Genomic DNA, 12,617 nt, shown 5'->3' on the forward strand with positions numbered 1-12,617 from the left:
CATGTTTATTTAAGATGACATTAGATTTATGCGAACAGTGGCAACACTACTGGTAAAATTTGAGAACAGCTGCTTGCTGTCTGTGCCATTTGCCAAAGGAACCGACCGACCACCAAAAATATAGGAAACAAATGTCGACTCTCAGGTGCGCGCCAGAGGCAAAACAAATCTTAAATTTTTATAATTCTTAAACAAAATAATTGATATCTTATTCCGATATGAAAGAATTGGATTTATTAAATAGTGTCTGAGCTGAAAACACTAACGAAAAACGATAATATATTGCAGAAAGAACTACAAATTATTAATACCATAATTGGAAACATTTGTCTTGGCTTGCCCACCGGAAAAATTAAACAAGCTATAAATTATATATGTACGTATTTAAATAATTTCTGTAATTTAAATAAATAAATTAGCTAGGAATTCGAAATACAAAATATTCAAAGTTATTTAACGAATAAAACATTTTGCCTCGAAAACTTTAACCACAGTGTGAGCTGCATTTGAAATGAAATGAAATTGTCTTGGCTTAATCAAGTGTTCGAATTGATTAGTGCGAGTACATTGCAATTGTACGAGGATAGCGGTCGGTTCCTGCATCAGTTTGTTGGCAACCAGACGCAAGCGTTGATTTTGTTACAAGAAACGTGGCGTGCTAACGTTCTGCACTGGGCGACTCTATCGTATCGGCGCTTCAGTTCGACAGCAATCGAAGCCCTGGAGCATATTATTTACGCGTGTCTGGTGTACTTGCTAGTATGCCTGGGCATTTTTTACACAACACGCAGCAACAGCCCACTGTGGCGTTGGTGCAAGCTGGTCAACAATGTGCGCTTTCCGAGGCAACACAAATTGGATCGGCTTTTACTGGTGACTTCACATCCGGACGATGAATGCATGTTCTTTGGCCCACTAATCTACACATTAACACATCGTTCCAGCTGCCAAGTGTACGTGTTGTGTCTGTCCAACGGTGAGTATAATTAACATGTTTTGTTTAAACTACAAATTTAATGGAATCAATCTACATCTGGTGTGCATATTAACATACTTTTCATATTATAGTTAAGTATTTGATTACAAGCCAATAATTTGTCTAATTATTAATAGGTAATTATGAGAAACAAGCGCAATTACGACGTGAAGAATTATGGCGTTCATGTGAAATGCTGGGCGTTCCAGCAGCGAATATTATAATGGTTAACGCAACAAACCTGCCAGATGACCCTAATGTTGAATGGAAAGCACCAGTTGTTGCTAATTTAATACTGCACACTGTTGAAAGTCTCGATATTCAAGCGATCTGTACATTTGACCGGGATGGTGTGAGCCAACATCCCAATCACAGTGCAGTATATTTCGCGGCAGCGTCACTCTGTTTAGCTAATTTATTACCAAAAGGTAGGTACATATATAGCGATCAGTTACATCAATTTGATTCGAGAGGTATGCTATTAAAGAAAGCGTCATAGCTACCAGAGTTTCGAAATGCATGTAATTAGTATTTGTCGTGTTGAGAATGCGCGATGAATATATATATATAATTAAATTATATAAATTACTAAACATTTCTACTAAAACTGTAATTTTTTTATTTTCACAGAATGCAAATTTTATACACTGGACTCCATAAATATTTTAAGAAAATATATTTCGATTTTCGATTTGCTTTGTACATGTTGCATTTCGTCATACTGGTGAGTTCACATCATTATCAAATAATTCGCAAGTCATTTGTGTTAATATGATATAATAAGATATGATGTAAAAGTGTCTGATAGCATATTCTAAAACAAACTCACTCAAGATTTGGTATAGTTTCTGAAGTTTATTACAACAATTCATTGGTTATCATTTAATTATTAAAATTGTGTGTATCGATTCACATTCTACAATATTTTAATGCGAAACTAATTTTTATTAGTAGTTTGTACCAATATTTTTCTATATTAAAGTGAACATTGTTCCAATCAGTTCCGCTATATATGAATGTATCCCTACACATACATATACATATATGTATATACACAAAAATGTTTGTAAACAAAATTATTTTAATGACTTTCAGGTATATTTTTGGTGTTTCAAATTTAATACATTGCGAAGTACATTTATAGAGAAAAAAGTGTAATTCCTAAAATTAGGTCAGAATTTGTAAGTTTTCTATATTCATATATAATATATTTTTGCTATGACGAAAGGTCATTATATATGATAATTTTCAAATACATGTGAATAAATATAATAAATAAATAAATTTTTACATAAACAATTTAAATTTTAATTATTGTTAAATTTTAATTCTTCAACTAAAAATCAAAACGATAAATACATTTAGATACATACATATATTAAAGTAATGTCCGACCTATTTAAACAAAATATATCGAACATTTCTATTTTCTTAAAATTTAAAAGACAGTTTGAATGATCCATATATATTATATTATGTGTATGTATGTATATATTTACTTATTAATTTGTTTAATTTTATGAAATGCATTGTTAACTTATATTCTCATTATATTCTTTAAAGGTGTATATTGGGATGGGATGAGGCTGCACAAATACGTCGCGCTATGCGTGAGCATAAATCCCAAATGAAATGGTTCCGCTGGTTGTATATTTACTTTTCACGTTATATGTTCATAAATTCTTTGCGTGAGGTGAATCTTTCGGACATCGAATTGGAGATGCAAATTGACGATAATACATTTTGATTTGCATCAACTTACATTAGCTTTAAACAATGCCGCAGTCAGTCAGCTAGCCAGCCAGCTAATAGTAAAAACTGAATTAAATCTAAAAATAAAATCAGACAAACCAGACGTACCACGTTGTAATAAATTCTATGTATGAGTATGTGTAGCAGCAAACACCGAAAATACACCAACAACACAAAACATAAAAGACATACAACATACAACAGATAGCGCCAACTACAACAACAATAAAAACCCAAATAAAAAAGCTTACATTACAAGAACTATATACACATTTATGAAACTGTTTAACGGTATGCTGCCCATGCCGGCTGAAAGCAAAACCCGCAAAACGTTAAATTATGTAAACAAAAATAATTATTACGTGCAATAGCTGACCGGTGCAATAATGCATTAAATGTCTAACTGCAATAATGATTTTGGTGCTGCTACAACAATGGCAATAATAATGATGATAATGAAGTTTAGTGACGATGGTGTTGTCGGCAGAGTGCCACGAATGTTCAGTATCTGGCGCCGAAAACTTTTAAAAACAGAAAACCAAAACCAAGGGCAACAAAGGGAATGTGAAGTCATTTGACGGCGTGTAAAACGCTTTTGCCAACAATAAGAACAAATTCAACAGCAACATTTGAACCTCTACATACAATTCGTACATCTAAACAATGTAATATATGCGTGTAAATTTTAAGTATTGGGCACATAAAAAGCCTAAAGCACATATCTGAACCCATTTTGATTTGGTGTTCCCCACTTAAGTTGCTTTTCGTACAATGGATTATTTATGCACTCTTAGTAAATCTAATTTGTTTTTGCAAATGGAGAATTTTTATTCTCGGTAATTGTGATTATGAGATGTTAATAATGGCGTTAAGTTTAGTGTAGTAAATGAACGCCGATCGGTGTAGCGTGGTAGTTATTATTTTATTCGTATAATTCGATGAGCAAAGCCAGTTTTTCACACAATAATAATTATAATGTCATAGCACGTGCATACGTAAATTTTTACACAAATTGTGTATGTATTTTTACCTAATTCTATAATCTATAATTTTTAGCTTAAGACAGTGAATAGACTTTGACTTTCCTAGATTTCAGTTAATTTGTTTAAAGCTAAATTAAGTTGGAAATATATTTTTATTTGTTTGTATGTCTGTACATAACGTAATACATAAAACACATAGTTGTAACAACAGCGAAGCATATACATACCATAAAAATATATAGATATTACATATATACATTATATATTATATAGTGTGTATATTCATTAAATATATTTCTTAAAGTTTGTAAATTTTTTTGTTAATTTCGTTATTGTTATATGATATCGTCGTACTTCTCACATATAGCACGAATATACACAGCGAAGCAATATATTTAATTAATTTCCTTTGCATTAAATTAAGCACTGATAAAGCTTTTTGCAATGCCAAAACGTTTAATAAAAAGATTTGCCTATAATAATTTAAGATTTGTTTGTGCCGAATAAAATCAAAATCTAATGAATCACTTGAATACTGTAAAATAAATAATACCAAAACAATTTTAATTTATAAAAACAATGTGCAAAACTCGATGTCTGAATTTTATTATTTATAACTTTGGATTTAAATTTTTTTCACATACATATGCAGTGTGTATGTATATACTAAATTAACATCTAATACTAAATTATTTCTTAACTTTGGGTGGATTCCATGCAAGCCATGTATCGGGTAAGTATTTAGGGCCCTTTTAGGGCTTATGAGTTGCACGGTGTGTCTGTGTTAGTTTCTACGCTAATTCTTCTAATGTATTAGAGTTACTGTGGTCATGACTTGCTGAGTTGACTCATTAAAATGCAATGGTGATTTAAATGCCACGTATGACGATTAGTTGTCAATTTTAATTTTTAATCTGCAATCACAACCAGGTTTAGTGGTTAGAGAATCATTCTCGAACAAAATAAAACAAGTTTTTACTAATAGCGGTTATCCTTCGGCAGGCAATGACAAAAGTCTAAGCGAACCTGGATCCATATCCGAGCGAGATTTTCACTTCGACAGCAATTGCCAAAATAATTTGGTCATAGATATTTCAACTAGAAAAAATTCAAAAAACTAATTACGTATGTATGTATATTTAATGTACGTAATAATGTTTTGCAACAATGAAATTTTCTCAGCACAGACTCCAAGTGAAATGTCAAACGAGACTTTCTTACATCAATTTTTTAGTTGATCAAGCATAATTCGACCAACTTTTCCGATATTTTCTAAATATTTGCTTTTTTAAACCAGAACATTTAATATATTTCTAAGCCGGAAGCTAGTAAGAATCTGAAACCCCAGTTTAAGGACATATGACTACGCACCTGATTTTTGCTGTCAAAAAATCTCGCCACACCAACTAAAAAACAGCTGTTAATAATAATTGCGAAAATTGAAAAAAGTGATAAAGTGCTTTTTGTTTCAAGGTATTTGTTGACAAAGTGGGAAACTAAATTGTTTCATGATATTGCATACTTATATTTTCAAAAAACATTTGAACTTTTAGTAGAAAGAAGGAAGGAAAGAGTGAAATAAAGAACGGATAAGGTTCCAGTGGTAAAAGCGTAAGTGCAGTTATTCTAAAACTAACATTGATTAATATATGGAATTGCAATGTATGTCCAGATTTAGTTGTATATTTAGGCAATTAAGAATTCCAAAATAATAAGCTATGTATGTATATGCCTGCATATTCAAAAAAACTTTTCTTGAAAAGCCTAATTAACGCCGTGTCCAGCGCAGACACGACAAATTGTAAATGTTGATGTCCAATGTACGTAAGTACGATTTTGAGATAATGCTCGTGTTTCGACGTCGCCGTATCGCACGCATTGTTTGAAAATCAAACTCGTTTGATTTTGCCCGCAGTTTGGTGCGAGAAGTACCATAGTGAAAATTGAAGTTATAATTTCGGAAATTGAAAAGAGAAGTGTTTTGTGGAATAAAAGCCATTGTCGTTACGAAGACAGGCGAAGTGTTGAAGACGAAGTTGCTAAAAATGTCGACAATTCAAGTAAGTAAACAATCTTGAATTATTTTATTTTATTTATTGTAAATAATGTTGAAATACATTAAACAATGATGCATAGTTATATTTTATTAACTATAAAGTACTTGCAAAAAATATTACGTTTAAAACAACTCAAGCTCTTCGTCTGCGATGTGTGGTGGTTTGACTCCAAGTACGCCATTCACTGAGAGGGAGTCGGTGAAGGACTTCGCTGTGAATGGCGGTCAGTGTATGTCTGAAGTTCGTTGCGTCCGAAGTCTGGTCGGTGTACTGTCCAATGTCGTCGACGTAATCAAGGAAGGACCTATTGATTTTCCTGAGAGGCGGTTCCGCTTAAAGCAGACGACTACAGGGGTGGTTTCTGCGAAAACATCCTAGCAGAAACAGCTTGATGAGGAGCCCGTTTTGTTCCTTAACTGGAAGCATACGGGCCTAACTGTAGGACTTGAAGCACTGGTATTGTTTTCAAATCGCCTTGCAGGGAATAGCCTCATTAGGTATGTTGGTAATGTAAATATTTCATCGTCTACGATCAAAAGTTGGTAACACTAAATTACCATTATTAATACCTTCATAAGTAGCAGCATCGGGCATTAAAAAGCGATAGTGTGCATCGACAATCGGCAAGAGCATTATTGAAAAGTAACTTTTGTAGTTATAATACATACTTTCCGAATTTGCTGGGTATTTGAGCCTAATGTGCTTTTCGTTGATACTTCTCAAACCATTGGAGAAATTCTACTTTTGACACCCTGATCGATGCTTAGTACTAGTATTAATATTTTTTTTTTTGCATTTTCAGAAAGGATGCTCGAAAGAAGTGGCGAAATTTGGGAGACTAGTTTAGTAAAGAATTAAAAAAAATTCCAAAATTGAAATCGGGAGCTTCACAAGACATATCAGCAATATATACTGGGAAGTGGAAGATACAATAATCCCAAGAGAAACATTTGGAAATTTGTCGACGCTGTTGGAAGGTTTAACAACTGCAACTGAAGCAAATAATGAAGTGTCAACTGCGGAAGTAAGCTATACCGGACCAACTTCCGCTGAAATACGATTTTCCATTAACCCTCGCCTGTTCGTCCTAGGAGAAAAAAGATCAATATGTAAATGACGTGGAGGATAGGCTTTTAGATATTGAAACCAAAAAGCTAGCTTTGCTCAAAGTAAACAAATTCACGCATTTTCCACGACTATGTCATCTGTTTTTAAATTTTTTATTTGCCTAAAAATAATAATTATTTATTATTTATTGTAAAATTAATTATTATCACTGAAGAAAATATTAAAACTCAATGCATAATCATTATTACGTGATTTTTAAAATAAAACTTAGAACCATTACGGTCTTTGCAATGTAAGTACGACAAATATTCGTCGTCGCCCGTATATAGCTGCCATACAAACTGAACGATCAAAGCCCTTGTACTTGTATGGTAAACTTTTTTATTTGACAAGATATTTTCACGAGGTTTGGCATGGATTATGTTCTCCTAAGAAACTGCTCAGATCGGACCACTGAGGTATACGGCTGCCATACAAACGGAACCAACAAAATTAAGTCCTTTTATGGAAAACTTTTTTATTTGACTAGAAATTTGGCACGGATCATTGCTATATATGTATATGAACATAGTTACATTTTTCAAGATAAGAAAATTGTTTATAGCGTTTAGTGTAAGTTAGGTGTAATTAAAATAAAAAGCTGTATTAAAATAAAATAATATGTTTGTATGTATGTATGAGTATGTATACCTACAGCAAAATATTTGAAATAAATACATGTTTCTATTCTTTAGTTTTTTTAATAACCAAAAAGTTTCTAGATATTTTTTATCTTTAATATCAATTTACATATTTATATTATATATTTGTGATGGCTTTTTAATGCATGACAGCTGCTGTTACATGGCATTACGCTTAACGATTAAAAAAGGTAAACAAATATGAGGAAAGATAATATAAAAACAGCGTTATTGTATATTTAAATATGCAACAACAACAACAGAGCGACAAGAATTCACTGAAGCTGCAACTTCTTGTTCCTTCATTTCACTTATACTCTGTGCTATGCGTCATCAAAAGTTATATTCGTGTAATATTTGTATACTCTCGCAATATGTTGCTACAGAATATAGGTTTTGTTAACTCTCCATATAACGGTTAAGTTGTAAACTACGGGAAGTGCGAAAGCTTTCTTAATAAATACGTATCTGACGTACTTATGTATTCAGAAAATTGCGTGGAAACATGTTCATGTACATATGTACGTAGTGATTTTCGATAAATTAATTTTATTTTAACATTTATATCTCCGACCCGATACAAAATATTGTCATAAAACTATGAGAGTGACCTAAATTAACAAGATACCAAATTTTAATTGAATGTAATCTGTTTCTTCGAATAATGAATTTTAAATTTTCACGCAGCATTTTTTAATACAAGTATTATATAAAGTTTTCCAACAACCGCAATATTTCGCCGCCTGTGATCTTGCAAATTGCGAGAGTATAAAATGTTCTGTTACACGCAAACTTAGCCCTCCTTACTTTTTATACATAAAATTGGCTGAAATTCAATTCATACGTCACCCCTTCGCCCTTTGGTGTCACTAAACCTTGAGAGCATCAACTGAGAGCCTTACATTTCTGTGCTAACGAGATTGCTGAGTAATTTTTAATTTTATAATTGCATAAAAACCATATTTAGTTAACAGAATGTGAATTGTTGGTGGTTAAAATTTTCTTTAGTTGTCGTGAAACTTTGGTTGAGGATAGTACAATCCCTCGTAAAAATAACTTTATTAAAAAAAAAAAAATAAGCAAAATGAATGTCAACTTGGATTTAAATAAAGTACATATTGTCTTTTTAATTATTACTAATATAAAAACAATACTTAACTTAAAATATACTTACAGTTGCTTATCATGTCGACCGAAGAGGATTTTCTTGGCGCCTACGAGCGCATTAAAGCTGCTAACAAATGTATTTTTGGCTGCATTGCTAAAGCCATTGAACATGAAGAACAGGACCGACCTTTGGAGGCTGTTACGGCTTATGAGTCTTGCTTGCAACAAATTGACGAAACATTTGCGATATCTGTGGGACTACCGGAAAATGTTGATGCTGTAGCGGCTGAGTGGAGTGACGCTTGTACAATTGTACAAAAGCTAAAGGGAGCCAAAGTTGAAGTGAGCTACCGTTTGAAGGTGTTACGTAGCCAGCATGCAAGTGTTGATAACACTGCCGCGGAAGCAAAAGAAGATGATTCAGATTCTCTACCTGGTGACGGTGCAGCACCAAATGAAGAAGCAATTGATGGACCCACACCAAAGAAAAAATCTCTTTTACTAGAAAATCCTGTAGTTTATAAAGGTGATGGCGCTGCAAATAGTGCGACTAGTCATTACCGCAAAGTTTTGACCGATTTACGTCGCGTTATCGCTGATCCCTATGACGTGGGCATACTTTTTGACACACTTTTTACGTCGCAGGCGAAATTGTACAAAATTCAACCTGAAGGCGTTGTTGTGACTATGGTTGGTATAATTTTTTTCATCAGTTTACTCATACGCCATGTATAATACGTATGATCAAGGGACAACGCACATATCGACAAGTCATAGTTAAACATTGATAAATTATTGATCTCTCTAACAAACCCATGTTGAGAATATATTGTGTACATAAATGTACATGCTGTCTACGAAATTTAAATAACGTTGATCGCAAATTTATTCAAAATATTATTTGATAAACATATTTACAAAAACCTTTTTTTTAACATAATGTTTTTCCATTTTTTTTCGATATGTTTTCTCTTCATCTAGATATTATCTAATCATCAATATTTGCTCTAGTTGAGTAATAATTAAAACTTATTGTTTACTATTATTTTGTTGATTTCACTTTATGTATTGAAAAATAATATTGTAATTTTGTGTTTTTAATTCATTTTTATTATAACTTTTATCATCCTAAAATTATGATTTAAAATGTTAGTAACATTTTGTGTATTATTTAGGGCGAAATCTCCATGTCTCTAGTTATGTGCACCACACCCAGTGACGACCAATGGAAGCATTTAAACGGCGTCTCATTTATACAGTGCACAATTCCAACAGATAAGTCACTTCACAACAACAATACTGATATTCAAGTGCCCAGAAAGCAGTCGCCACAAATGATTTGGCTGTATGCCCTACTACCAACAATAACCAATTGTTATAGAACTAATTACGGCGCATTTATTTTGCCTGATTTAGAAGTCGATGAGCCAGGGCATGCATTTGGACTAATGCTTGTCGACAGCGAAAGCACTGTTGATGGCGCTGAGCAAGCTGCTGCACAGCCAGAGGAACAAGAAGAACTAAGCGATTTGCAGCAATTCTTTTTGGATCTGCTCGAGGCGGTACTCTCTGGTCATGTTGAACTTTTACAACAGCCAACAGTGGGATCACGCATGCCGCGCGATACTAGCGAACAGGTCTCGCGCCATATCGTCACGACAGCCGACTTCATAGCGCGCAATCTGGTGCGTGGCGCAGAGAAGACGGGTGAGTTAATGGTGAAGACCACACCGTACATCATTTCAAAAATGAAGCCAGCGCCACCGGATGCGCCGCCAGTTTCGTCAACCGTGCAAACCTCAGTGGCGGTGGCGCGCGATGTGACGCATGCGGCAGCGGGCGTCACTGGTTGGATAGCCGGCAAGGTGGGCTCCGCCTCGATGGCTATCGGCCGCTACCTAGCGCCACATGTGCAAAACGCTGGCTCCGCATTATTGCAGAAAGGCTTTGGCTATGACACCAGCGAAGCGAACAGTAAAATGGAAGGCGCTATGACAATAGCTGCCGGTGCGGTGGAGGGTTTCAGCACCGTTTACAATGGCCTCGAGACGTCAGCGAAGATACTGGGTACAAATTTGAGCGAAAACTCAGTGAAAATAATTGAGCATAAGTAAGTGGATTGGAGGCTAAAAAATCTTTTAACTGAATTGTAAGAATTTTTTCAGATATGGCTCCTCAGCCGGCGGTGTTGCAGCCGGCACTTTCGATACTCTCGGTAACGCTTTCAATGTCAGTCAAAATGTGAACTACATTACGCCTAAGGGTTTGGCGAAAAAGATGGCTAAGAATACGGGCAAAGCTGTCATTGATGATTATAAAACTAAATTACGACATCCGGAAACACATTTTGTCCCAGCGGGCACACTCTACCCGGATTTGCGTTCGTTGAAGGAGTAATAGAGAGTCTGAATTACGTTTCAATAACTCAGAAGATATTGGTATTGTGGCTGTATATAGTGCGTAGGGTAGGGAGAACAATCGTTTTACATTGCTTATGAACAGAGCTGTTATTTTTTACCAATGTAAGGTACTCAAGGAAGCTTTTATTAACTTCGTATATAAAGATCGAATTATACTTTATTGTTTTTATTATAATTGGTTTATGGAAAAAACGAAACACCAATAAACAATATTAATCTAATATTAAAACTTTTGAAAATTTTTGTTTATGTTGGTGTAACCCGCATTAACAATATATAATAATTTTGTTTCAATCACGTACAGTTTTTTTTGTAACTGCTACACATACATTCTGACAGTATATCTATTGCATTCGACTAACTTACATACATATATACGTCATTAATGGAACAGTGCTATTTAGACTATTTTGGATTTTCTATGAGAAATCACGATAAATCCTGGGTTCCACATATATGTTGTGTAACGTGTGTGAGACTGCTATTAGGCTGTGCTAAACAAGAACCCAGACATATGCCCTTTGCTATACCAACGATTTAGAACGAACCAAAGGATATTATAAGGGATGGTTTTTTGTTTGACTCAAACAAAAGGCATTACAACCAAGTCCAAACACACTACCCATTATCCAAACTTGTCTTCAGCCAACAGACACATTGCACCTAAAGCTCGGCCTGATAAAAATTTTTGTAAAAGCTATGCCTAGAGATAGCAGGGGATTTATATATGTATCTGAAAGAGAAATTCTCCAAACCCAGCGAGGCAAAAAGTAAAGAGGGAATATTTGTAGGTCTACAAATACGGCAACTGATAAATGATAAGAGCTTTGAACAAAAACAGCATGATCAGGAAAAAGTCGGATACACATTTTTTGTTAACGTTGTCCAACATATTCTAGGAAATCATAAATCAGAAAATTACAAGGACTTAATAAATAAACTTATAATGTCATATAAAGCTTTGGAGTGTAATATGTCGTTATAAATACATATGCTGGATTGGATTTCTTCCGGCAAATTTGGGTGCTATGAGTGAAGAACAAGGCGAGAGGTTCCATCAGGACTTTTCCTTAATAAAGATGCAAGCAGATTATTGTTGGAGACTTTAAAGACCTTCCAGCAGCCAAATATTCACGAAAATCATAAATATGTGTTCTATGGTATATTAAACAATAATTTCTCTAAGTGTAGCTGATGTTTGTACTTTTTAGGAAAATACTATGTTTTGATGTCTCAAGAAAACGTGGCCTGTCAATTCAAAATTTGATGAGTTTTCATGTGACAAAGTAAGTTAAAATTTTGTTAACCAGTGTAGTCAGTTTATCATTTCCATTAAGGGTAAGTACTTGTTCCAGTCACAGAGGAATTCTAAAAAAAATAGTGAAAATCAACGTCATTATCACGGCAGTGGCATCTCCGTTACTTAAGTGTTAAGTTTATACCCGCAGAGCTAAGAGTCGAACGGACATACAAACTGAACGATCGGAATCAAGTGCTTGTATGGAAAACTTTTTTATTTGAGTAGATATTATCACGAAATTTTGCATGGATCATTATCTAAGGCAATAATGCAA

The 12,617-nt window shown here is 34.0% G+C and overlaps 2 protein-coding genes and 1 long non-coding RNA gene across 8 annotated transcripts; 2 read left to right on the forward strand and 1 right to left on the reverse strand.

Moving 5' to 3' along the window:
• The first annotated feature begins 21 nt into the window (after positions 1-21).
• On the forward strand, positions 22-2,831 carry PIG-L (phosphatidylinositol glycan anchor biosynthesis class L). 3 transcript variants are annotated; one of them, XM_014243389.3, is made up of 6 exons: positions 22-145; positions 289-376; positions 495-976; positions 1,114-1,404; positions 1,607-1,700; positions 2,540-2,831. In XM_014243389.3, exons 3-6 carry the CDS (start codon positions 517-519, stop codon positions 2,721-2,723), a joined length of 1,029 nt encoding a protein of 342 aa, XP_014098864.2. In that variant the 5' UTR covers positions 22-145; positions 289-376; positions 495-516; the 3' UTR covers positions 2,724-2,831. The 3 variants fall into 3 exon arrangements, with proteins under 3 accessions (XP_014098864.2, XP_014098872.2, XP_069963067.1); XM_014243397.3 differs by adding an exon at positions 2,072-2,157 and having other exon boundaries at positions 33-376; positions 2,540-2,674; XM_070106966.1 differs by having other exon boundaries at positions 36-376.
• Positions 2,832-3,338: 507 nt separating this feature from the next.
• Positions 3,339-4,998, reverse strand: LOC118682994 (uncharacterized). The gene is made up of 3 exons (XR_011395492.1): positions 4,933-4,998; positions 4,691-4,809; positions 3,339-4,625 (listed from the first exon to the last, which is right to left on the reverse strand). It is a non-coding gene; the product is annotated as an uncharacterized lncRNA (long non-coding RNA).
• Positions 4,999-5,129: 131 nt separating this feature from the next.
• On the forward strand, positions 5,130-11,272 carry spartin. Of its 4 annotated transcripts, none has more exons than XM_036373771.2 (4): positions 5,130-5,322; positions 8,693-9,313; positions 9,799-10,733; positions 10,789-11,272. In XM_036373771.2, the coding sequence occupies exons 2-4, from the start codon at positions 8,702-8,704 to the stop codon at positions 11,018-11,020; spliced, it is 1,779 nt and encodes a 592-aa protein (XP_036229664.1). In that variant the 5' UTR covers positions 5,130-5,322; positions 8,693-8,701; the 3' UTR covers positions 11,021-11,272. The 4 variants fall into 4 exon arrangements, with proteins under 4 accessions (XP_036229664.1, XP_014098837.1, XP_036229668.1 ...); XM_014243362.3 differs by lacking the exon at positions 5,130-5,322 and adding an exon at positions 5,421-5,535; XM_036373775.2 differs by lacking the exon at positions 5,130-5,322 and adding an exon at positions 8,382-8,627 and having other exon boundaries at positions 10,778-11,272.
• The last annotated feature ends 1,345 nt before the right edge of the window (positions 11,273-12,617 follow it).

This window comes from Bactrocera oleae, chromosome 2 (assembly GCF_042242935.1).
Source record: "Bactrocera oleae isolate idBacOlea1 chromosome 2, idBacOlea1, whole genome shotgun sequence".
Lineage (NCBI taxonomy): Eukaryota > Metazoa > Arthropoda > Insecta > Diptera > Tephritidae > Bactrocera > Bactrocera oleae.

What these genes read in the sequence shown, in the direction of transcription:
- spartin (XM_014243354.3), top strand. Translation starts at nt 8,601, where the DNA reads ATGAATGTCAACTTGGATTTAAATAAA. An exon ending in TCAACTTGGATTTAAATAAA is followed by an intron (nt 8,628 to 8,692) that starts GTACATATTGTC and finishes ATATACTTACAG; the next exon opens with TTGCTTATCATGTCGACCGA. An exon ending in AAGGCGTTGTTGTGACTATG is followed by an intron (nt 9,314 to 9,798) that starts GTTGGTATAATT and finishes TGTATTATTTAG; the next exon opens with GGCGAAATCTCCATGTCTCT.
- PIG-L (XM_014243389.3), top strand. Translation starts at nt 517, where the DNA reads ATGAAATTGTCTTGGCTTAATCAAGTGTTCGAATTGATTAGTGCGAGT. An exon ending in CGTGTTGTGTCTGTCCAACG is followed by an intron (nt 977 to 1,113) that starts GTGAGTATAATT and finishes AATTATTAATAG; the next exon opens with GTAATTATGAGAAACAAGCG. An exon ending in TGTTGCATTTCGTCATACTG is followed by an intron (nt 1,701 to 2,539) that starts GTGAGTTCACAT and finishes TATTCTTTAAAG; the next exon opens with GTGTATATTGGGATGGGATG.